The following is a 23,938-nucleotide window of genomic DNA, read 5'->3' as shown; positions in this document are numbered from 1 at the left end:
CCGGCTCCCTGCTCAGCAGGAAGCCTGCTTCTCCCTCTCCCACTCCCCCTGCTTGTGTTCCCTCTCTCACTGTCAAATAAATAAAATCTTAAAAAAGTAAAATAAAATTCTGATGGCCTTTACTGAGTTGTTCTCTAAAGAGGTTGTACCATTTTTATGCTCTAGCCAGCAGTATTTGAGACTATTTTCTCATTGTCACCAGTATGGTGGTTTATAAAATAATTTTTTTTGCCATCTCACTAGTTTTAATTAACATTTATGTGCTTTACAACTAACCTTTTTATTGAGCACCTAGTGCTTGTTAGGCATGTAGTATTTTTTGGCCTGTGGGTTTTGTGACATACTTTGAAATGCTTTCCTCTCTATCTAGCTCTCTTAAAGTTTGGTATTTAGAACTGAAGACAGGGGGCCCTGGATGGCTCAGTCAGTTGAGCGGCCGACTCTTGATTTTGGCTCAGGTCATGATCTCAGGGTCCTGGGATTGAGCCCCATGTTAGACTCTGGGCTCAGCAGGGAGTCTGAGGTTCTCTCTCTCTCCCTCTGCCCCGCCCCCCCACTCACAGATGTGCTCTCGCTCTCTTTTGTGCATGCGCATGCTCTCTCTAAAATCGATAAATCTTTAAAGAAAAAAACTGAAGACAATACCCTGGGTTTCTTCTGATCCCAATGGAATGATGGTACATACCATTTATTGAAATCTAATATGTGACAGACATTGTGCTTGGTGTGCTTAAAAAAATGCATTATCCCTCTGTTGCCTAAGCATTTATGTTTAATGAAATGTTTTATTTTCTTTCTTTGAGTTGGTATGTGACATCTCTCTAGACATATTCTGGTAGTCATGGTCTCCTGAAGTAGGATGTGTCACAGAGAGCTAGCTGAAAAGAAATGCAATTGGCCCTTGAACAACATAGGCTTTAAAGACTCCGATTCCCTGTACAGTCTAAAATCTGCGTGTAACTTTTTTTTTTAATTTTTTTATTCTTTTAATCACCATACATTACATCATTAGTTCTTGATGTAGTGTTCCATGATTCATTGTGCGTAACACCCAGTGCTCCACGCAGAATGTGCCCTCTTTAATACCCATCACCAGACTAACCCATCCCCCACCCTCCTCCCCTCTAGAACCCTCAGTTTGTTTTTCAGAGTCCATCATCTCTCATGGTTTGTCTTCCCCTCCGACTTACTCTCCTTCATTCTTCCCCTCCTGCTATCTTCTTCTTTTTCTTTTTTCTTAACATATGTTGCATTATTTGTTTCAGAAGTACAGATCTGTGATTCAACAGTCTTGCACAATTCACAGTGCTCACCATAACACATACCCTCCCCAATGTCTATCACCCAGCCACCCCATCCCTCCCACCCCCCACCATTCCAGCAACACTCAGTTTGTTTCCTGAGATTAAGAATTTCTCGTATCAGTGAGGTCATATGATACATGTCTTTCTCTGATTGACTCATTTCACTCAGCATTAACACCCTCCAGTTCCATCCACGTTGTTGCAAATGGCAAGATCTCATTCCTTTTGATGGCTGCATAATATTCCATTGTGTATATATACCACATCTTCTTTTTCCATTCATCTGTCGATGGACATCTTGGCTCTTTCCACAGTTTGGCTATTGTGGACATTGCTGCTATAAACATTGGGGTGCACGTACCCCTTCGGATCCCTACATTTGTGTCTTTGTGGTAAATACCCAGTAGTGCAATTGCTGGAAAATCTGCGTGTAACTTTTAACCTTCCTGAAACTTAACTAATTGCCTACTGTTGACCGGAAGCCTTACCGATATGGACGATTAGGTTAACACGTATTTTGTGTGTATGTATCATATGCTGTGTTCTTATAAAAAAGTAAGCTAGAAAAAGAAAATGTTACTAAGAAAATCATAACAAGGGATGCCTGGGTGGCTCATTTGGTTGGTTAAGTGTCTGACTCTTAGTTTCGGCTCAGGTCATGATCTCAGGGTTGTGAGATCGAGCCCTGCATTGGACTCTGCACTGAGCATGGAGTCTGTTTGAGATTCTCTCCCTTTCCCTCTCCTTCCCCCTCTGCCCCTCTGCTCCCTTGTTTGCACATGCGTGCGTGCACGAACTCTGCCTCAAAATAAATATAATTTTTAAAAAATCATAAGGAAGAGAAAATACATTTATGGTACTGTGGTTATCAAAAAAATCCATATATAAGTGGACCTGCACAGTTAAACCTGTACTGCTGTTCAAGGGTCAACTATATTTGATTCTTCAGTTAGAATCATAATAGTCCCTGTCTTGTGATTGGGTCAGAATTGGTTTAGATGACCTGATTTAAATGGAGTTCCCTCTGTTATTTTTTCTTCCAGGATCCTCTTTTTCTTGCTAACAATCATCAGAGTGTAAAATTATGATTTTGTGTATGCTTATTTGCTTAATGCTTGTCTCTAGGCATATTTGTTCACCACTAAATACCACCTAACATAATGTGTGGCGCATAGTATGTGCCCAGTGAATATTTGTTGAATGAACGAACTCGTCACTCTGAGAACTGAGGAGCACTGGAAATTGGGTCATTTGGGGGCTTAAAGGCCCAGATGTGCCATTCAGTGGGTTGAAGAGTTTAGTTAGCTTAGTGATGGGCTCTGTCACATTCCCTTCTAAAAGGCTGAGAACGTGGGTTGAAGAGTTTAGTTAGCTTAGTGATGGGCTCTGTCACATTCCCTTCTAAAAGGCTGAGAACTCCTTGGTTCTTAGGTTTTTCTCTGGACCCTTTGGGCTGTTAGGGGAACTTTGGTCCAAGTAACTCTCCGTAAGTTTGGCTGAAAGCTGTGGAAATTAAGAGAACGAGCAAATACTACCTCATGCTTATGGAGTCATGGTTATATTCACTTGAAGCAAAGTGATATCCTCTCCTAAATGAGCAGTTATCTGGAAATTGTGGTGTGGTAGAGCTCTGCTGTGACTAATCTTCTGATAATATTTCCAGAGATCAAAGTTTGTGTTAAGGAGGCCTTAAGACACCAGTCTTCTGGCTTTAATGGCCGCTCTGCTAATCCCGCAAGATGTTTGGAACTCTGTCTGATAACTGCAGTTGGCTTGCTTTTTCTCTTTACTTCTAAGAATTTATGTGAGGATTGTTTAGCATTGGCCAGATAACTTGTTTGGCTAGGTTACTGTTCTCTCTGTTCTGGAGTCTGGCACTCATGAACATGAACTCAAGGGGTGGGGCAGGACCGTAGGGGGTAGTTCAGTGCCTCTGAGGGGAGAAAGGAGTGGCTGGATCATGGGTTGGCAAACTGTAGGGTCAGATAGTAAGTATTTTAGGCTTTGCTGGCTGTGGTCTCTGTCACAAATTATTCTTTGTTTTTTACAATTCTTTAAAGATGTAAAAACCATTCCTAGCTAATGAGTCTTAGAAAAACAGGCCAAATCCAGATTTGGCCTATGGGCCATGGTTCGCCAACCCCTGAACTAAGTGAGGAAATTAGTTTATAGCAATAACATGTTTAATGTTTGGGGGACATGAACCCAGAATAACCTTGGGAATTCTCAGTTGATTGTGATTCGAAGAAAAGAGATCTAAACTCTGGCATGGGAAGTCACAGTGACCCCAGTGTCCGTCATCTTGAGAACATGGAAATCAGGGTAACCATAGCTAGTGGGACGGAGGGATTTTGCTGCTGCTTTTCCACGGGAATGCTGGACAAGGGGGATAGGAATGGAAGAGTGGGACAGAGATGTGGCCCGAGAATTAGGCTGGAATTAAACAGGTTTAAAGAATACAGTGACTCAGCAAATTAAGTCTCAGAAATATTTCTAATTTCCTCAACCTCTGCTGGGATGTCGTTAGAAATCTGGCATGTAGAGTCGGTTTGGCCAGTTTATAAAAATGAAAGGGCAGGTTTGTACCTTGGATTCTGAGAACACCAAATTCTGATACATGAATCCAGATTGGCCTTGTGGTTTTTCTCTGACCGCAAGAAGTTCTGTAGAGCAGGCCTGGCATGAAGGAAGTGTTAATTTATTTCAGGGTAGTTTGGAGTTAGGAGGGCATAGTGGTTAAAGAGCATGGGCTGTGAGACAGATCCCCTGCTCCAAATTCCTACTCTGCTACTTAGTAGCTGTGTCATTCTGGGTAATTTACTTAATCCTCTGAGCCTTGATTTCTTCATCCTGTATCAAATAGCAATGGTAGTAAGAACTCCACCATAGGCTTGTGAGACTTAGGTGAGGGTCAGATATGTAAAATGTTATGGGAGCTCAGGGTCTTTCGTGTTGTTAGTATTCAATAAACGTTAGCAGTGATGATGATCATGTGAAATTGGAAGAACTGGAGGATCCAAAATAGGAACTAGTATTTGTGACTCAGTGCCACGGAATAGCATGTCATTTTGATTTAATCACTAAATGCATGGGAATGTAATGGGAGCAATACTGGGTTAGGAGTCCGAAGAACTGGATCTGTCTCCGTCTGCCTTTGTTTCCTAATTGGTAAAACGGAAATAATACTGTTGACAGGTTATGAAAGAACCTGTGAAAGAGGCTCTACGAGTTCTAAAAAGGCACTGGACAAAATTTAAGGTAAAGGTAGTAACCTTATTTGTTCAATTTCTCAACTTTCTATAAATGTATAGGAGCGGAGCCAGAAGGTGATTGGTGTGAAGCCGCAGAGTTTGCCAGAGATTTGAAAGGACATTCCCAAGTGCAGGACTTGCATTAGTAACTTGTGGTTAGGGATAAGTAATATAAAATTGAAATACTTTTGTAAGGTATTTAAAGTAGTGTAGTTCACGAGTGGCTATGTTAATTTGAAAAAGCCAATTTGAAAATACGATTCAGACTAAGCCACCCTGGCGCCCCTATGGTATAGTCTTAAAGTTGAAACTATGCACCTATAAAGAGAGGGAGCCCTGCATGTGCTGATGAAGTACTCTTCCAAGATATGGTAAGCTAGAGACACAAACCCAAAATGCAAGTTGAAGAACAGCGTGCAGAATATGGCATTATTGTTGCCAGGGTGAGGGGGTGAGTAGTAAAGATAAGTTAGGATTTCCTCATATAAGGACAGAACAGGTTGGGGAGAATATGAAGCTGGTAACATGGCTGCATGTGCAGGCTGCAGAACTCTGGGTAGCTGGGGACAAGTAGGGAAATCTACTTTTTGTATTATAGATGAAATGTGGCATATATCCGTATATGATGGGTCTTTTGTCCAAACTTCTAAAATGTGGCATATATCCATATATTTTCTCTTCAAAAACTTGGCCACAGATGGTATCGTTGGAATCGAAAGCTATACGAAACATCTCCGTTTGCTTCCCGCCTCTGCGTCTGCCAGACGCCTACCTGTTGCTGTGCCTGTTCCCTTTGACCTTGATGACTCAAGAAGCTGGCACTGACTCTAGGCTTACTCTAAAACAGCCCCCCCCCAAAGCATATTGATGTTTCTCCTCCTGATTTGTGTGACTGATGGTGTTTCTGTTTCCACCCCCAGCTTTGGCAGCATGTGAGCAACTTCTTGCCAAGAACCCAGGTCACCGCTGAGAAGGGGGCCTTAGGGAGAAGACTGTCCAGAGGAAACCAATGCCAGACACGTCTGGAGTTACGCTCAGCGCAGGCAGCATGAGACATTCTGTGCCAGCCCCTGGGTCCTGCTGGCAAAGACTGTAGCTCTCCAGATTGGAGGGTCCTGGAAGCAGCATGCACCAGGAACCTCTCTAGAGGAAGAATGGGGCCAGATGTGAACTCTCTACAATGAACACAGTTTTCAGCTTATGAAGGAGTTTTAAGTAAAACAATTATTTAACTTCCACATATTCAAGTTCAATAGCCTTCTGTGTGAAGGCCAGCAGTCACCCCCCTCCACAGAAGTTATCAGGATTGTTCTGGCACCAAGTTGAACTCTTCTTGGTACTTCTGGCAATGACGGATGTTCAGGACAGATTTATTTGCTAAATGCTCTTGACCAGGAAAGAAAAAGTAAAACTTGTGGAAGGAGCGGAAGGGTAGCAGAGCAGAGATCCCTCCCTCACTACTCACTTTCACAGAAACTCTGCCTGGATTCAGATGCTTGTACTGAAGATTGGTCCCGCCTCACTCACCTCCAAAGTCCATCGGTTCTGGGGAGAGCTGGTGTTTTTGGGCTGCCCCCTGTGGCCCTTTTTACTGTCCTTCTGCCCCCAGGCAGTCGAATGATGTGAACGTGGAACGGGGTTTGCTATCCTATGGGGACTCGCTGTCTTTCCCAGGCCGGTGCTAACTGACAGGACCATCTGAAGACGGTGGTTTGTTCTTGGGGTGGAAAGCGCTGGCCTTGCCTGGATCTTCCACCATGTTCCTGTTGCTGCCTTTTGATAGCCTGATTGTCAACCTTCTGGGCATCTCCCTGACTGTCCTCTTCACCCTCCTCCTTGTTTTCATCATAGTCCCTGCCATTTTTGGAGTCTCCTTTGGCATACGAAAGCTCTACATGAAAACTTTGTTAAAAATCTTTGCGGTAAGTTGTGCTGTTTACAAATGGTTGCTGCACAGAGGATGGAAGAAATGCTGTTATTAGTAAAGAGTTTTTCTTACCTGGCAGATGATTCTCTCTTTATTGCATACAGAGAAAATTGGGAGAATGGGAAGTAGCATTTTTCGTAAAAAAAAAAAAAACTTCCCTAAATGTGTACTTGTGAAAGCCTTTAGCAGACTTTCTTTTCAAGCTAAGGTCCTTGTATGCTTGATTCTTCTGAGCAAGGGAACCTATTCCATAACTCCACACCTTGCCTATTTATAATTTCAAAGAGAGGGGCTTAGAATTTAAGAAAAAAATCACTGCCAGACTCTGCCTCTGCTTATGTAACAGATAATGAAACACGGAGCTGCTGCTCACATACTCCCTCACTAATAAGTTTGAGAGAGACTTTTCTCTTGTTTAGACATAAATATCTTAAATAGATTCTTGCATTTCAGACAGAAGAAATTAACAGGGCAGGGCATTTGGTGAATTGTTTTATCTTCTTAAAGACAGAGGAGAAGGACAATCAATTTCTTAACATGTGTCAGAACTTAGCTAATTATACCGCTGAACAAAACTGGCCACAGTGTAAAGGAACCGTTCCTGGAAGTTGATTCTTGCCACAGGACTTTTAATATCTATCCAAAGACTTGGTACTTTATTAGCAATATCTGTGTTCAGTAGTCAGCAAATCTTCAGTCATTCTTGTTCATAGCTGAGACCATTTGAGAAGTCAAAAATTTGAGAAGTTACTTATTCATATACTATCTTATGGTTCAGAATAGATTCATTCATTTTTCTTTGGTTCCTTGTAATTCTTCAGTGGACAGGGTATCTACATTTTGTCAGTGAAAAAATAGAGACTCTGAAAGATTAAGTGAGCTGTATGAAATGTTACTTTATGGTGGGAAATATTTTTTATGTGTCTTATTGAATATTGGGTTTGGGTATTTAATATTCCTGTAAGAATGTGATTTTTGTCACATTTAAGAGTGGCATTTCTTATATTCACAGTGTTGTACAGCCATCACCTCTGCCTAGTTCCCTAACGCTTTCATCACTGCAGAGGGAAACCCCACACTCATGAAGCAATTGCCCTCCATTCCCCCCCACCCCCACCACCATGAGTTTATTATGTTCCAGCTTTGGATTTGCCTATGCTGGATATTCCATGTTCATGGAATCATATAAAATGTGCTCTCTTATGACCGTCTTCTTTCATTTAGTGTAGTTTTGAGATTCATCCACATTATAACATGTTTCAGTACTTTTTTTAATGGCTGAATAGTATTGTGTGTCTGTACCATGATTTGCTTATCCATTTATCCAGTGGTGGACATGGCTGGGCTGTTTCCACCTTCTGGCTGTTGTCAGTAGTGTTGCTAGAGTGTACCTGTTTGTGTTTGAGTGCCTGTTTTCCATAGTATGATTTTTGAGCCCTACGGATGGTCTCTGAGGTTATCTAGTTCCTTGCTACTTGGGGAGTAGTATGGATGCCAGCAGCTTGAGTGTCACCTAAGAGCTGTTTAGAAATGGAAGTCTCAGGCCCACTCCACACCTGCTAAATTAGAATCTGCATTGCCGCAAGATCCAGGCAATTCATATGCACACTGAAGTTTGAGAAGTGGTGATCTAGTCAGTCTTTGGACCAGCTACTTTGCTTATGTGTAGTATTTATTTTAATTAATCAGGAAATGTAATTTTCTTAAATGTCAGTCCAAGAAAATCTTCATTAGAGCCCAGGATTCCTGTGGACGGTATAACTTACTACTCATGCCCTTTTGCCACTCTGGAAAACCAGTTAGAGGGTCAGTAGAACAGCTGGTAAACTTTTAGGAGACAACATTGAGTGTTGGCTAGCTTTCATTCAACTTTAGAAGCAAGTGGTTATTAACTCATAGATCTGTGGAAATCCTTATTTTTAAAACATAGAAATCATAGAGTTATCAGCCTTTTGAGTTATTCTGTAGTAACTAAAATTTTCTAACTTGGATCGCTTTGGGCCACAGAAGGCCTAGAATCCATGCATATTCTCTATTCCATTTTGAATATCTGCCCCCAAGTTAATATTTTAAAGTTCATAGTCAATTAAAATCCCTCTAATTGTGACTGTATTTTTAAATGTATATTCTTGTGACTTTCATTGTAGATTATAATTGCATAGCTGAAATTCATTAAATATATATTGTTGGGCCAATCCATGGGATAGGTAATATTGGCCCGTCAGAGGCTTTCTTTGCCGACCACATCTTGAAAATCACTAGTTTGAGGCACAGTGATGTAGAAGTGATTATGGAAATAATGTGTGTATATTTATGTATGTACCCATTTTTTACCCCAAGATTTAGGATTTCAAAAACTGGATTTACACTTATTTCCTAGAGATGTATACATCAGGCACTAAAAGGGTTCTGGATACTCTGGGTGCTGTCCTGTTAGCTGCATGGATAATTACAACTTGGCTATAAGCTAGAGTCAGGGGTGGGCTAGAAAGGACTGATACCATTCCAGCAAGGTTATAGGTGGCTCTGCAGGAATGTCTGGTCTTTTCTGACTCTATTACTATTCTGAGTTGACCTTTAATGGACAGTAAGAACTGAATGCTATATATATCATCATTAGTATTAGACACAAGTTGGATTTGGCCAAACTGGTTTTGTTTTATTTTATTTTATTTTTTTAAAGATTTTATTTACTTATCAGTCAGAGAGAGAGAGCACAAGCAGGGGGAGTGGCAGGTAGAGGGAGAAGCAGGCTCCCCGCTGAGCAAGGAGCCCAACGCAGGACTCCATCCCAGAAGCCTGGGATTATGACCTGAGCCGAAAGCAGACGCTCAACCAACTGAGCCACCCAGATGTCCCACTTGTGGGTGTTTTTTAATAGACTTTTATTTTACCTTTTTTAGCCTCTTCATCCTTCCTAAATCAGGCTGCTATGTATAATTTTGGAGCTGTAGAAAGCTCAGAGATCATCTTAATTCTGTGGGTCTGTCCCCCAACTACACATTTGAATTGCCTGGGGAATTCAGTAAAAGTACTTATTTGGGGGCACCTGGGTGGCCCAGTCAGTTAAGCATCTGCCTTCGGCTCAGGTCATGATCCCGGAGTCCTGGCATCGAGTCCCACATCAGGCTCCCTGCTTAGCGGGGAGTCTGCTTCTCCCTCTGCCCTTCACCCTGCTCGTGCTTGCTCACTCGCTCTCTCAAATGAGTAAATAAAATCTTAAAAAGATAAAATAAAAAATAAAAGTACTTATTTGGGAGCACTAGAATCTCCCCAGAGATTCTGACTTAATTGGTCTGGATGGGTATATTTTTAAAACTCCCGAAGTGATTCTGAGGTCTGCCATCAAAAGGTAGAGTCTGATCGACTTCCTTGTGAATAGGGGGGCCTGCTTTATGACTTGATTCTAACAAATAGAATGTAGTGGACAGGGCGCCTGGGTGGCTCAGATGGTTAAGTGTCTGCCTTCAGCTCAGGTCATGATCCCAGAGTCCTGGGATTGAGTCCCACGTCGGGCTCCCTGCTCAGCGAGGAGCCTGCTTCTCCCTCTGCCTCTGCCCCTCTCTCTCCCTCTCTCTGTCTCTCTTGAATAAATAAATAAAAATCTTAAAAAAAAATGTAGTGGACCTGAATTATACTGTGTAATAGGTGAGATTAGGTTAGAAATGGCAGTATAACTTCTGACTCTTGGGATGCTTGCCCCTGGCACCCAGCCACCATGTTGTGAGGAAGCCCGGGCTATGTGTTAGGTATTCCAACTCGCAGCTCCAGGGAGGCCCTGACAACCAGCATCAACTGCCACACACAGGAGTGAGCAAGTATGAAGAGGATCCCAGTCCTTAGCCTTTGAGCCACCCAGCCAATGTCAGACCTCATGCAACTTGCAGATTCATGAGCAAAATCAATGGTGGTGGTGGTTTAAGCGTCTAAGCTAGGGGATGGTTTGCTATGTAGCAATAGATAACCAGACAAGTAATAGAATATTAAAGAATTTTAAACATTCATTCATGTTTACACAGCTTCTAATACCTTAACATTTTGTATGTGTATTACTTCTCAGTCTTTGGCACTGCATTCATATTTTATGGTTGTGTTAATAGCATGTATATATAGTTTCGTATCCATATTTTCTTTTGGGATTTTTGTCGGCCATTTTTAATAGGTAATCTTCATAAAGATGATTAAAACTGCATATCCTCTTGGTGCAGGCCATACCTATCCCTGTGCTTTCGGCAGAACTCAGCAAGCCCTGGCTTAACAGCTAGTTTCCCATAATTAGTGCATCCCGTATAGAAGAACCTCGGTATCCCTGCCAAGGGGAGAATATGGGTGGGTCCGTGTCTTCTCAGTTCCCTGTCCTGGAAGACTTGACTCCGTGTAGGTCCTCTCAGTGCTGAGTTGCAGCAGATATCCGTGTGCAGAGGGCAGCAGTGTTCTTTAAAAGTGTTTTTGTTGTCTTAATGTTTGTGCTTCAGATTTACCCTCAATACAGTGATGATGATAATATTTGGGGTAGAAGTCCTGGGAGTGGCTTTCCACTGGGTTGGGAATGATTTGGAAAAGAAGAAAGTAGAAAGCCTAGAAATAGATGGAAAGAAATGACCTGGGTGATTTTGCCTCATGGGTAGCAAGGGCTCGATCAGTTCAGAGACCGTTGTAAACGTTACAACAATTCTAAACATGATGCTGGAGAGTCCCAGAAAGTGGTAGTTTTGAGGAAATTGAAGAGGCTGTACAGTGGGAGTGGCATGAGTTTTTGAGTCAGTGGTCCTTAGCTTGAAATCCAGGGCTCTTCGATGAGCTCTGAAACTTGACCTTAGTCATCAGACTTTCCCCATGTGCTTCCTCATCTACAGAGTGGAAGTCGTAACCCCTGCTTCATGTGCTTGTAGTGAAAGCGGTCATGTCAACCAGGCATGTCCTCCCTACTCCAGCAAGAAGGGTGACTTTAACAGAACCCTGACGAGCTGAGAGTATGGACTGAAGAAGGTGAGAATATGACTCTGGCAGGGAAGGTGATGGGAAGTAGTTGTAGGTTGTATCTTTTCACATGGAGATCTTGATGGAGAGAAATACTGGGAGTTAAATTGCAGCCCTTAGCGACTGCCTGCTAAGTGCAAGACCTTCTATCAGACTCTGCTGGAGTGAGAACATGGGTACGTTCTGACTCCTGTTCCTCAAGGTATTTACAGTCTAGTAAGAAAGACAAGTATATGCATAGGTAACTCATTCACAATTGGATGCTAATTCAGATACACCGGGAAAGATGAACTCTGCAGGAATTGGGTAGGTAACATTTCATAGAAGAGTTGGCATTTGAATTGGATCTTAAAAAGGAAAAGGCATTCTAGAAGCACGGGTGAGAAAATACAGTCTTGTTTAGTAACGGTACATAGCCTAGTGGAGCAAAAATATTGGGTGCACAGAGGGAGTGAGGTCGATTATAGAAGCAAATGTTTCTTTAGGCATTGAAAAGCCATTGAAGTTTTTTTGAGCCAGGAAGTGACATGATCAGACTGGCAGCATGTGTCTGGGTGGCTTGAAGGGAGGAAAGAGCAGTTGAATTGCCTTTGCATTAATACAGGCAAGAGAATAAGCTAGAGAGCGAAGGTTCTGACATCACCCGGGAGGCAGCTGTGAAAGAGTCCCCTTTCAGGGGAGGAGCGAGAGGACTTGGTGACAGATGGGAAGCTTGAAAGCTTGGTGAGCAGTGCCACAGGAGGAGGGCCGGAGGGAGGGGAGCACTTTCGGGGTTGGGAGGTGTGCCGCCTTTAATTTGCAACATGCTGGTGAGGGCTGGTCGGACTTGCATGGGAGATGACCAGCAGGCGCTCGGGAATGTGAGGTTGGCACTTCAGTGAAGTGAAGACTTGCAGATCTGCTAGTAGCTACTTAGTGGTCACAGCTGAGGCAGAGAGAGAAAAGAGAGTTGTTCAAAGAGGTAGTGTGTGCAGGGGAATAGAGTTACTAGATGATGAGAGCCTGAATTTTCTAAGGGTCTCGTTCTTGGGGTATACATGGTTAGTTCATGGGACAGTGCAGTGAGGGCTGACTGAGAAGGAGGCAGTTTCTGCTGAGATTAGGTTGCGAAATCCGTTAGATGTGACTTGTGATTAATTCCTAAATTGCAGTGTTCAGAAGAATGAGTAACTAGCAAAAGTACACATTGTACCCTCTGCCTTTCTTGGAGCTGGGCCTGCCTTTCACCTGCCAGGGTCTGCCTTGGTTTAATGTTACCTAAGAGTGCAGCATCGTTAATGCCCTTAACTGGGCTCTTCTCTGTCTAGGAGAAGCTGAGACGAGAATAATTGAGTAATCTGATGCTAACTAGCACGGTAAATGGCATCGCATGTCAGGGGAAGGAGAGGACGGTTATAGGAATGAACTCTGAACCTAGGATTCTCCCTTTATTCTGGATCTTCTGAAAGTAACCACTCAAGAGAAGCCAGCTGGGGAGTTACAAGACATTGCTCCTGTGCAGCGCCCCTTTCCTTCAGTCTTCTCCGCAGGGCCAAAGCAATCCGGTTCACCAATCAGGCTCTCCTCCTGAACAGGCTCTTCCCAGCTAACAGCCAGGTCCCTCCGGCCTTGCGACTGGACAGTTCTCTCCTAAACACAGAAGCATTTTGTAATGTACCTGAAGTGTGAAAAAGCGAAGCTAGATGCACAAAGCAGGAGGGCAAGGCGATGTTGATGGCAGCTCTGCGACAGAGCTAGATGTAGGGTCTCATTTACCCTGTACCTTTCCAGTTAAAACACCTCAGCCATCTTGAATTTTGCAACGAGGCAGTTCTCACAGACTTAAATTCTAGTGCTCAAGAGGCTTGATGTCATATATGAACGGCCTATTGTAGCCTCATCTGAGTATCAGACTTGTCAGTACACAACCACGTTCTTCTGATTCCGTCTATGCCTGCTGTACCAGTGCGGTCTTGGCCACAATGGAAAACCCCAAACTCCAGTTGAGTGGCCTGTGTTTGTATGTCAGGCTTGCTATAAGCTCTCTTGCCCCTATTACCCTCTTCCCTAGATGGAATTCCCAGGCGGAGTCTACCTTCCTCCATTGTAGGCATTTCTTTTACGTTTTTTTCTAGAAAAGATCATCCATGCATAGAGCCAAGAAACATCAGTGCTAAATATCCGAAGTATAGAAAATGGGCTATGTGGGTTTTCTTGCCTTAGACCTCTTCTGAGTGGGTGACTCTAAGCTGTCTTTTTTTCTTAGACAGTGGTGTTTGAAGAAATTTCCAGATGAGGTCAGGTCACTGATTAAACTCATGTCCTGCTTTTGGCTCTGCTGGACCGTCCAGAGCAGTCTTGCTGACACTTGAGTCTCTGCCAGCAGAATCTACGCCAAATGCTTTGGGCTGTGTGGGTTTTGCTGCATCACAGAATGATAGGGTTCTCTCTCACCTTGCGTAACTGTGGAAACAGGTTTGAAAAGACACCTTTTAAAATTTCTATTTCTTTGACTTGCCATGGACATAACTTTTTTTTTTTTTTTTTTTTAGATTTTATTTATTTGACAGAGAGATACACAGCGAAAGAGGAAACACAAGCAGGAGGGAGTGGGAGAGGGAGAAGCAGACTCACCACTGAGCAGGGAGCCCGATGCGGGACTCGATCCCAGGATCCCGGGATCATGACCTGAGCCGAAGGTGCTCAGACGCTTAACGACTGAGCCACCCAGGCGCCCCTGGACATAACTTTTTATGCAGTGATAACATATTCCAGTTAGGGATAAGTGAGCTCGTTTTCACCTCTCATTATGGGATAGTGGGAGAGACCCTGGCTCACTGTAGTTAGATGGGTGTTAAGGAAGAGAGTCTCTAGGAAGAGGCTTCTCTTCTAGATCTCTTCTAGAGTCCATTAGTATTTCAGTCACAGTGAGGACAATTAGGGTGTTTTGCAGTTTCCGAAGTTCTGTCCCATATATGATCTCATTTGATCTTAAGCAACCCCGTGAAGCAGGAGGTTGATGTACCATCAGTCCTATTTTGTAGATAGAAAAGAGTGTTGGGATGAGTTGCTTAAGGGACTTAGCATAAGTGTTCAGTTAGATTTTTTTTTTTTAATCTCCATATGGTGTTTTTGTTTAACACTATGCCCTTCTATATCATGTTGTGGGGTCCTCCTATTACAAGGCTACTCAGAGGTGGATGGACAGTCTAGACATGTATGTTATTTAAATACTCAAAAACTAAAACTGTTGCTTCTGGAATAATTTGGGGGGTAGGCAGCATCAGGTGGTAGGCAGTTGCTGAAAGGATGCTTGATTTTGCTGTTTGTGAATAGCTGCTGTTTGGCAGTGAAGAAGAAACACGAGAGGTCTAGTACCGTCAGCTAGTGATTTCCTTAGGTGCCCTGAAGACAGACTTAGGCAGAGAACCTAGGCCCAAGAAATTTACCCAAGCTTCTTGAGACTCTAGGCCTTTACTGTAGGTGACTCATCTTTTGTTCCTTGTCATCAAGGAGGGGGACTGCTCTAGAAGGAGAAGGCTTTGACTTTCCTTTTAGAGTGAGTGCTTTCTCAGCTACAGTCCCATCTCAGGTGACTGGGATTGAGGCTTTCTTAGAATGGAAATGGAGTCATTTGCTGTATGAAGAAGGATCCCCTTCTATGTGTTGCCGTTTCTCCCCACAGTGGGCCACCTTGAGGATGGAGAGAGGTGCCAAGGAGAAAAACCACCAACTTTACAAGCCCTATACCAATGGTAAGACCGGCTCTTCCTCCTTATCCCGAACAGTCCCTTTGAAACATGTTCCTAAGTGCTTTTAATTCCACACATACTCTTCACTATATCAAAGGGAGGATATGGACTCTGAATATTTTTTAATGATTTTTATTTATTGATTTATTTATTGAGAGAGTGTGGGCGGGGGGAGGACCAGAGGGAGAACGAGAAGCAGACTCCGTGCTAAGCACAGAGACCAATGAGGGGTTCGATCCCAGGACCCTGAGATCATGACCTGAGCTGAAACCAAATAATTGTGTGCTTACCTGACTGAGCCACCCAGGCGCCCCTGGACTCTGAGTATTTTTAACATGCTTCCTTCCAGCATGCTGCTTGACATGGATATTCTCGTTTGCAGGAATCATTGCAAAAGATCCCACTTCACTAGAAGAAGAGATCAAAGAAATTCGTCGAAGTGGTAGTAGTAAGGCTCTGGATAATACTCCAGAGTTTGAGCTCTCTGACATTTTCTACTTTTGCCGGAAAGGAATGGAGACCATTATGGATGATGAGGTGACAAAGAGATTCTCAGCAGAGGAATTGGAGTCCTGGAACCTGCTGAGTAGAACCAACTATAACTTCCAGTACATCAGCCTTCGGCTCACCGTCTTATGGGGGTTAGGAGTGCTGATTCGCTATTGCTTCCTTCTGCCACTCAGGTGAGGGCAGGCTGGATGGGGATTAAAGGCCTGGGCTGCTGCTGCTGCCTAAGCCCAAGGCGTGGTTGGCCTCTCTGCATCGCTCTGCTTTGCTTTCCCATTTTAGAAAGGAGCATGGTTTGATTCTGTCACTGGCCAGTCCATCTGACTCTTGGAAGGGTACGCTGGGGTTATCTTTTAAAGGCCCTTGGATTCTCTGCATATCAGACAGAAATCGTGGGGTTTCTTAAAATCAGACTGCTTGTCTAGATGGCCTAAACAGGGACAGGGAACATGGTGTACTTTCTGGCCACTCTTCGCTGGGCATGGCTGATGCTTTCCTGCAAGCTTGCCGCTCTAATACAGAGGCAATATTGAACTCTTGGTTTTTCTGTACCACGTGCTATTCTGAGTATGCCTTGCCAGCTGCCGGTACCTTCAGGCTCTACTTCCTATTGCTCCACAGAGAAGCTCTGCTTCCGCCAGGGTGTGGAGCCAAAGGGAAGGGTGAGACAGCAGGACAGCAGGTGCCTGAGGGCAGAGCGGCCAACAGTAGGCTTTTCCATCTTTCTGGCTGCCTCATGGCTGAGGAGATAGCATCTGCTGAGAGCCAAATCCATAGCTCACTGTCAGTTTGGAATTAAAAGGATTTCTGCTCTCTTTTCTAGATGAAACTTACCTGGATCCTAGGTGATCAGATGGTCTTGGGGTTGGTTTTCATGACGCTCACTTTCATCTTCACATGTTCCAGTCTATCTGTAGTGCAAGGATTTGTTTGCTGTGTTTTCACGTGTCTTCCTCTTACAGGATAGCTCTTGCTTTTACTGGGATTAGCCTTCTGGTGGTAGGCACGACCGTGGTGGGATACCTGCCAAACGGGAGGTGAGTGGTTTACGAGAGTCCGTGCTGGAAGGCACTTAGTTCTGCAGTGGTGGCTCCAGCCGGGCCGCTCCTCTGCGGGCAGCCAGGCCCCCGGCATCTTATATGGATAAGTTAACCCGTTGATAACAGTGGCGTCAGCATTAAGATTGTATTTTTCACCAGTCACACACTTCCCATTTTAAAGACAAGGGAGGAACCTCACAGCCGTGGAGTCCAGGGCCAGCAGATTTTTTTTTTTTTTTTTTTAAGATTTTATCTATTTGACAGAGACACAGCAAGAGAGGGAACACAAGCAGGGGGAGTGGGAGAGGGAGAAGCGGGCTCCTTGCCCTGCGGGGCTCGATCCCAGGACCCTGGGATCATGACCTGAGCCGAAGGCAGATGCCCAATGACTGAGCCGCCCAGGCGCCCAGGTCCAACAGATTTTACAGCATTAAATTTAGTTTTGAGCATTCTGCTGTGTTGATAAATTGGTAAAAGGAAAAGAAATATAGGTAGGGTTTTTTTTGTGGAGAAATTTGTTCCTCCTGGAAGTTCTGGGGCTAGCTCTCTTCTTCCCTGGGCTGTTGAGGTTAGACTCTGTCCTTGGAAAGGAAAGGAATCGAGGAGGCTCACCTTTGCTGGAAATTTGAGGGCTATAAATTCTAAACCCAGTCACTTCAGTGAATATAAGCACTTCTTGTCATTTCTCTGTTTCCTCATTACATAGGCATAAAGACACTTGTACACCATAGAGTTTTACCATATGCGGTAATATTTATAAAAACATCTGCAGTCGTAAAGGGCTGTAGGCAGTGATAGTTACATTGTTAGAGGCCGTAACTTTTCCTGACTTCCTATGTATGAAGTAAAAATAAAAATCTTCGTCCTGTCCCACCAGGTTTAAGGAGTTCCTGAGTAAACATGTTCACTTAATGTGTTACCGGATCTGTGTGCGAGCCCTGACAGCCATCATTACCTACCACGACAGGTGAGGGCACTTTGCATGACACGGGGAAATGGCATTGGCCAGCGAGGGCTCTTCTGAGCTCTCAGAGCCCATGAGGTGGGTGAGGTAAGGGCTGAGTTCCAGATCAGTTGTTTCACATGGATTTTCTTGTTTTGCGTTCTTTTTTAAACACAGGGAAAACAGGCCTCGAAACGGTGGCATCTGTGTGGCCAATCACACCTCTCCAATTGACGTCATCATTTTGGCCAGTGATGGCTATTATGCCATGGTAAGATCATTTTCTGTTGCTTTCTTGGGTAAGTAAGAGCTTTAGAATGCTCAGGGCTGGGGGATGCTTCTGGACCCTTCAGAAAGCTCTTACTTAGGAATATAAACGTGGAAACATGTTTTTACCCACGGGCTCCAATCTAGATTGTCGCCTCTGTTTCTGTTGCTTTGAGAAATCCTTGGGACTTTGATAGGGGGTATTCTGAGCAGGGTAATAACTAAGAGTGTGGTTGGAGATTAGACTTTGGATGTTTAGGCAGACCATGGGAGGGGGTGAAGGACAGGGAAGGAAGATTTGAAAGGACTGGGTTCAAGGGCATTGGAGAATTTGCCCAGGAAAAGCATTTTTACACAAGGTATTATTTCTTCATTATTTCTTTTTTGGGTTTTCAGCTATGTTTTTAATGATGTATCTTTGATATCACTGAATAATAAAAGGCAAAATTTAAGATTCAGAGAGTCTAATAATGGTTTCTTAATAGTGAGAAACCTATGCTTGTCAAAGGTTTTCACATAGAGGGTGAGAGGTTGGGGTACTTTCCTTTTGGGATCTGGGGCTGTCTCCACAGAGTGGGGGATTTGTGTGAGGATGGCTTCACTCCCGGTTATTCCTTTCTGTGAGATTAGGTGGGTCAAGTGCACGGGGGACTCATGGGTGTGATTCAGAGAGCCATGGTGAAGGCCTGCCCGCACGTCTGGTTTGAGCGTTCTGAAGTGAAAGATCGCCACCTGGTGGCTAAAAGGTAAATCCACAAAATGCTGTTGCTCTGTATGACCAGTTAGAACGAATGCGTTTTAGGGGTAGTTATCCCTCCACCGTAGAATCATAGCGTCTCCTACACTGAGCCTGTACTGCTTTCATAATAAAACTTTTTTCTCCCCTAAGATATGGAATATAAGAAGGTATAGAGACCTTGGTATTATTTGCCAAGTTAGTAATCTCTCAACCTTTTTCCTTCCTTCTACTTCTTGTAATAAACCACATATGAACTTTTAAGGCTATTTGAAATATCAAGGTGAACTCATTATCACAAATAAAAACAAACTTAAGGCAGTGGAAAAAAGGTAGAGCTGGTGTACATAATGGCAAGAGCTTTGCAGGAAACCGAGAGGAATGAAGACTCAGCTGAGACCATCTTCTACAGGGACAGGTGAACCTGCCCCGGATTCCCTTTACTGCATCTCTCAGGGACAGTGCTAAGCCAGGTGGACTGGTAGGTTTAACCCAGCACGGCTGTCAGGAAGTCCAGAAATCCAGTAACAAGTGTTTATTGAGGGTGCTGTTAGCAAGGCCCTGCGGCAGGCACATCCTTTAGGTCGTCCCACGTCTGAGCAGTGTCCTCTACATAGACCTTAATACTTAACTGAACAGCTGGATTAGTTAAATAGTCATCTGATTCTCCCTGTCTGTATAAGTTTTGTCTTTATGAGATTCAGACTGTGGGTTTATAAAAGATCATATTTGTTAACTTTCATACGCCATCCGGTGTGACATCTGCATAGCTTATTTATAAGTGCATTTTGATGATGGATGTAAGGCTGTCTGAACCTTTGTTTTCTTTTTCCCTTCCAAAGGCTGACTGAGCATGTGCAGGATAAAAGCAAGCTACCCATCCTCATCTTCCCAGAGGGTAAGAAGGGGTCGATCCCTGTAGAGAGCTTCTGTGTGGGAGGGTCCAGAGGCCATGCAGGATGGTTTTATCCTGTTTGAAGAGCCATTAGAAGAATTTTTCTTAATATATTCAGTTCTTAAACTCCTAATCTCTGAGGTAAAAGGACCAAAAGAAATTGCATTTTACTCTCCTGTGTTTTAGGAACCTGCATCAATAATACATCAGTGATGATGTTCAAGAAGGGAAGTTTTGAAATTGGAGCCACGGTTTACCCCGTTGCTATCAAGGTACAAGACCTCTGAGGACGCATGTGGTCATTGTCACAGCTGCCATGAATGGGACACAGCGAGAGAAAGGGGAGGAAGAAGGTGGTGTCACCGGTCAGCGGGTCGGTCCTCCGGTGGAGCAGCTTGGGCCGGGCTAGTGTGGGTAGAGCGTGCCAGAGGAGGAGAAAGGAATTGTTCACGGTTCACAGCCCACTAGAAGGGACAGGGGAGTGTCCGAATGAGAACCAGCCCGTTCTGGCCCACACCTTGCTGCCATCACCAGATTCAGGAAATGGCAAACTCTTTCACAACCTTTGCATGTTGTCCCCCGCTTATGACATCTTCATAAACCTTCCAGGAGTGGAAGGTAGTCCACTTGAAGAGGAGGCTTGCTGCAGGGAGTGGGGGTATGGTCCAGCTGGATGTGTACATTTGGTGGAGAGGTGAGCATGAATGGCTACAGATGTGTCCTTGATCCTGAAGGAAGAAACAGCTCCACTGCTCTGTGGTGCGGTATCATTGTAAATACCAGGAACTATGGATGAAATGAAATGCATCTTAAGAGCTTGTCCAGGCTGTCCCCCACCATTTAGGAACTTGTACTTCAAACTCACTGGGAAGATGGGATTCAGTTAGTTTCCTCTCTCCGCCTTTATATCCATCTGGTTTTATAAATCCGTACATTGTACTATTTCTAAAAGAATGTTATGACGTTATTACTTCTAAACACTACAGGCTGTTGTCAGTGTGTTTAGTGCTTACGTTGAAATCTCAGATCAGGGTAGAACAGCAAGTACGTTTGTGCCAGTTCTACTTAAAATTTAGCCTCCACCCTTCCGCAAGGGTCTGCGTGTTGTCTGCAGAGCATTCTGTGGAAAGAATCAGCGTCACTTAGCACGGCCAGTGCAGTGGAGGAAGAGGGGTCTGTCTTGCGGAAACATGCTTACCAGCACTCCCCTTTGCCAGGGAGGCCGAGCACTGGGGCAGGAGTGGTAGATGCATGCTAGCTGGAGGAGAACTGGCTGACCCATGGGTCAGGGCTGCCCAGGCCTCCTATTGAGGGTACTGTCTCTGGGAACAGCACAAAAGAGAACAGTCTGTTAGTGGTGTCTGCCATGGGAGGAGAGCTGGGGAGTGGTGTCTGTGTCTCCTACATCCCATTCTGCATTTCAGTATCCAGTGCACCCCATACATGGGCATTAAAAACATTATTAGAAGAGGCCCTTCCTTACTGTTTGCTCCAGAACGTCAGTTCTTTGTAGCTGTATCAGCATCCCCTGGAGGGACTGGGAAAATGGTGTTTCTGAACTTGCATTTCTAACCTGTTCTGGGGTGCTCCAGATGGGCTGGTTGGGAACCACACTTGGGGAGCCCTGCTGTGGAGCAGTGGTTCTTAAACAGTTTTGAAACATGTACCCTTAGGCCAGTTGTGGCTCCTCTCCAAAGAAAAAGGCATGTCAGCTTTACATATAATTTCACTCTGTCCACAGATTTATTTAAGCCCACTTAGGATTAAGAACTGCTCTACAACAACTTTGCTAGTTTTTGTAAAGCCTTCATTGGTAACCAGATTTGGATAACCTTAGCAGTTTCGAGGCTCTTAATATATTTCCACCAAAATTAGGCCGTTATTTGATTTTGAGAAATTTATTGCAGTTTTCAGTTTCTGCCGCCTTTTTCTCTCTACGGTGTCAGCCCAGCATGGAACAGAGATTCAGCTCTAAACAAGGGCTCTCACATTTGATGTCAAATATTTTATCCATATAGTACTTTATAAAATATAACACCATTTTCTTCAAAACATAAGTATTAGTTTCAGTTTAAAACTCATTCTTCTCCCTTATTTCCCTTTGCTATTATAATGTAAGCTCACGGAACTTTCTGTAGTTAAATCTAAATTTCTTAGTTTAGTCTGTAATTTAATCTAAATGTCTTCCTTCCTGTGCGGTCAGGTCCACAGCTAGGCATAATTATCAGAAACTGTGAACAGTTTCTGTTCTGAGAATCATTAAATCTAGGCTTGAGGAGCCTGAAAGATCCTGTGGTTCACACCCAGCCCCACCCCGTCAAGGGCGACTCCCCGCAGCATCCCTGCCGGTGCTCCTCTCAGCTTCTCCAGGGAGAGGGCGTTTCTCACACCGTTAGCAGCTTGCTCCTGCGCGATCTCTCTTGCCATTCCATCTCCTTTTCTTTTTCTGGTCCTCGTCTTTGCCTGAGGTCGTGCGTGTGATAGCCCCTCAGACATTTGCTAGCAGGTTCGGGACACTCCGTTCCGGAATTCTCTTTGAGAACTCAGTTCCTTTTGTTGCTTCTTACGTAACTTCCTCACCTCTCCCCCACTGCTTACCTGCCGCTTAGATTTCTCTTCTAGTGGGTGAGATTGCGGGTCACAGCTTCAGCCATGTTGCCCACAAAATGCAGCCTTCGCTTGCATTAGAGTCACTGGCAAAAGAAAGTTTCTGGTGAGCCTGCTGCTTGTGCGTGGCGGAGGCCTCGTGAGCTGTCCTGCGCACCTGAAGTGCGCTGAAGAATGCTGGTGCCACGATCAGACCAGAGCCTCTTGCTCACAGTTAGCTTTGTTCGTGGTGTCATCACAGAAGTGTATCAGAAGCTTTGTCATTGTTTTCTCCTTGGTCAGGGGCACCAGAAATGATATTAAAAAGTTGGTATCTTTGGGTGAGGTACATGTAGAAGTATGGATGAGTGAATGAGGCAGTGTTGGAGATAGGTGAAGCACGTGTGGTGGAATGTTCTAATGGTCAAATCTGGGGAATGGTGGTAGGAGAGTATCTTCTTCTCTCCGGTTTGGGATATGCTTCAACATGTTAATAATTACATACACCTATGAGTGAGGAAGACGTGAAAAGGGTCAAAGAGGGAGCTCATTTGTTTAAGGAAAGCAATTTGGGGAGTCCTCCCTGATGATCTACAGCAGAATCTTGAGCCCATCGGGAGGTTCATGTTGCTAGAGGTCAGAACTGCCCGGGCATAGAATTACTTCAGAAGTGTTCGTGCAGGGGTCTGAGAGCGGCTTTCTGGAACTGATACTGCCCCAGGTGATGCAGTCACAAAAGTTGCTGGCGACACCCACGTTTTGTTAGAACTACTGACTTCTTATCATCCAGTTTTCCACTGCTTTTCAGTATGATCCTCAATTTGGTGATGCCTTCTGGAACAGCAGCAAGTACGGGATGGTGACGTACCTGCTGAGAATGATGACCAGCTGGGCCATTGTCTGCAGCGTTTGGTACCTGCCTCCCATGACCAGAGAGGTGGGTACTCACACCGTGCAGAGGTCTTGGCTTCCTTCTGTGTGACTCCAGCCTGTGTTGAGTGGTCTCATTTATTCTTTCTTACAGACAGATGAAGATGCCGTCCAGTTTGCAAATAGGGTGAAATCCGCCATTGCCAGGCAGGGGGGCCTCGTGGACCTGCTGTGGTGAGTCAGAGCCAGGTTTTATCTGCAGAGTCTAGCAGGATGTGAATGTCTGAAGCAGATGCTGAATTGTCTCCTTTTACGAAGAATCTGTCTCTCCCTGGTGTGGAGAATTAAGCTCGCCAGCCTTGGAGAGTGAGCAGTGTGACTCCTTTCTCCTAGTTCCAGCTCAGAAGTGTCCCATGCTGCCTTGACCTTGGGCACACAGAGCCCAGCATGCTTGGGCTGAAGCAGTTGATTCTCTGCACCTTCTGGGGTCTGTACCCGTCTGCCAGGGCACCTAGACAGTCCTTGTCTCTTTAGGTAGGGGTGACCTGATGCTGGTCTGGAAACTGCCTAAACTGGGCTCTCTGATCTTATGTATTTGGTAAAACTGGACCATCCATAGAAAGGCAGAAGTTTCATTTATTACATTTAGTTGTTCCCTACTAGAGCAGGAGTTGGCAAGCTCTCTCTGTGAAGTCAGTAAATACTGTAGACTTTGTGGATCATGCAGCCGCTGTCATGACTGCTTCAGTCTGCCACTGTCATGTGACAGCAACCTGAGACCATATGGAAACACATGAGCATGCCTGGGTTCCAGTAAAACGTTCTCAGAACAGGTGTTAAGGCTAGCTTTGGCCCACGGGCCATAGTTGTGGACCCTTACACTAGAGTATGAGATAGTTAG

At 44.4% G+C, this 23,938-nt stretch overlaps 1 protein-coding gene across 6 annotated transcripts in view; it reads left to right on the top strand.

Moving 5' to 3' along the window:
* GPAT4 (glycerol-3-phosphate acyltransferase 4) overlaps window positions 1-23,938 on the top strand; it is a 34,410-nt gene that overhangs the window by 8,186 nt on the left and 2,286 nt on the right. For 4 of the 6 annotated variants that reach the window (XM_027598326.2, XM_027598325.2, XM_027598324.2 and 1 more), the window contains 11 exons: window positions 5,476-6,477; window positions 15,127-15,196; window positions 15,576-15,876; window positions 16,663-16,737; window positions 17,618-17,707; window positions 17,861-17,954; window positions 18,581-18,696; window positions 19,529-19,584; window positions 19,768-19,853; window positions 22,976-23,104; window positions 23,192-23,271. In XM_027598326.2, coding sequence (XP_027454127.1) covers window positions 6,313-6,477; window positions 15,127-15,196; window positions 15,576-15,876; window positions 16,663-16,737; window positions 17,618-17,707; window positions 17,861-17,954; window positions 18,581-18,696; window positions 19,529-19,584; window positions 19,768-19,853; window positions 22,976-23,104; window positions 23,192-23,271 — 1,262 coding nt within the window. In that variant the 5' untranslated portion in view covers window positions 5,476-6,312. The remainder of the gene's footprint in view (window positions 1-5,475; window positions 6,478-15,126; window positions 15,197-15,575; window positions 15,877-16,662; window positions 16,738-17,617; window positions 17,708-17,860; window positions 17,955-18,580; window positions 18,697-19,528; window positions 19,585-19,767; window positions 19,854-22,975; window positions 23,105-23,191; window positions 23,272-23,938) is intronic. The other 2 variants (XM_027598327.2, XM_027598328.2) reach the window with 2 other exon arrangements.

This window comes from Zalophus californianus, chromosome 2, assembly GCF_009762305.2.
Source record: "Zalophus californianus isolate mZalCal1 chromosome 2, mZalCal1.pri.v2, whole genome shotgun sequence".
Lineage (NCBI taxonomy): Eukaryota > Metazoa > Chordata > Mammalia > Carnivora > Otariidae > Zalophus > Zalophus californianus.
This window is presented reverse-complemented; position numbering and strand designations above follow the sequence as displayed.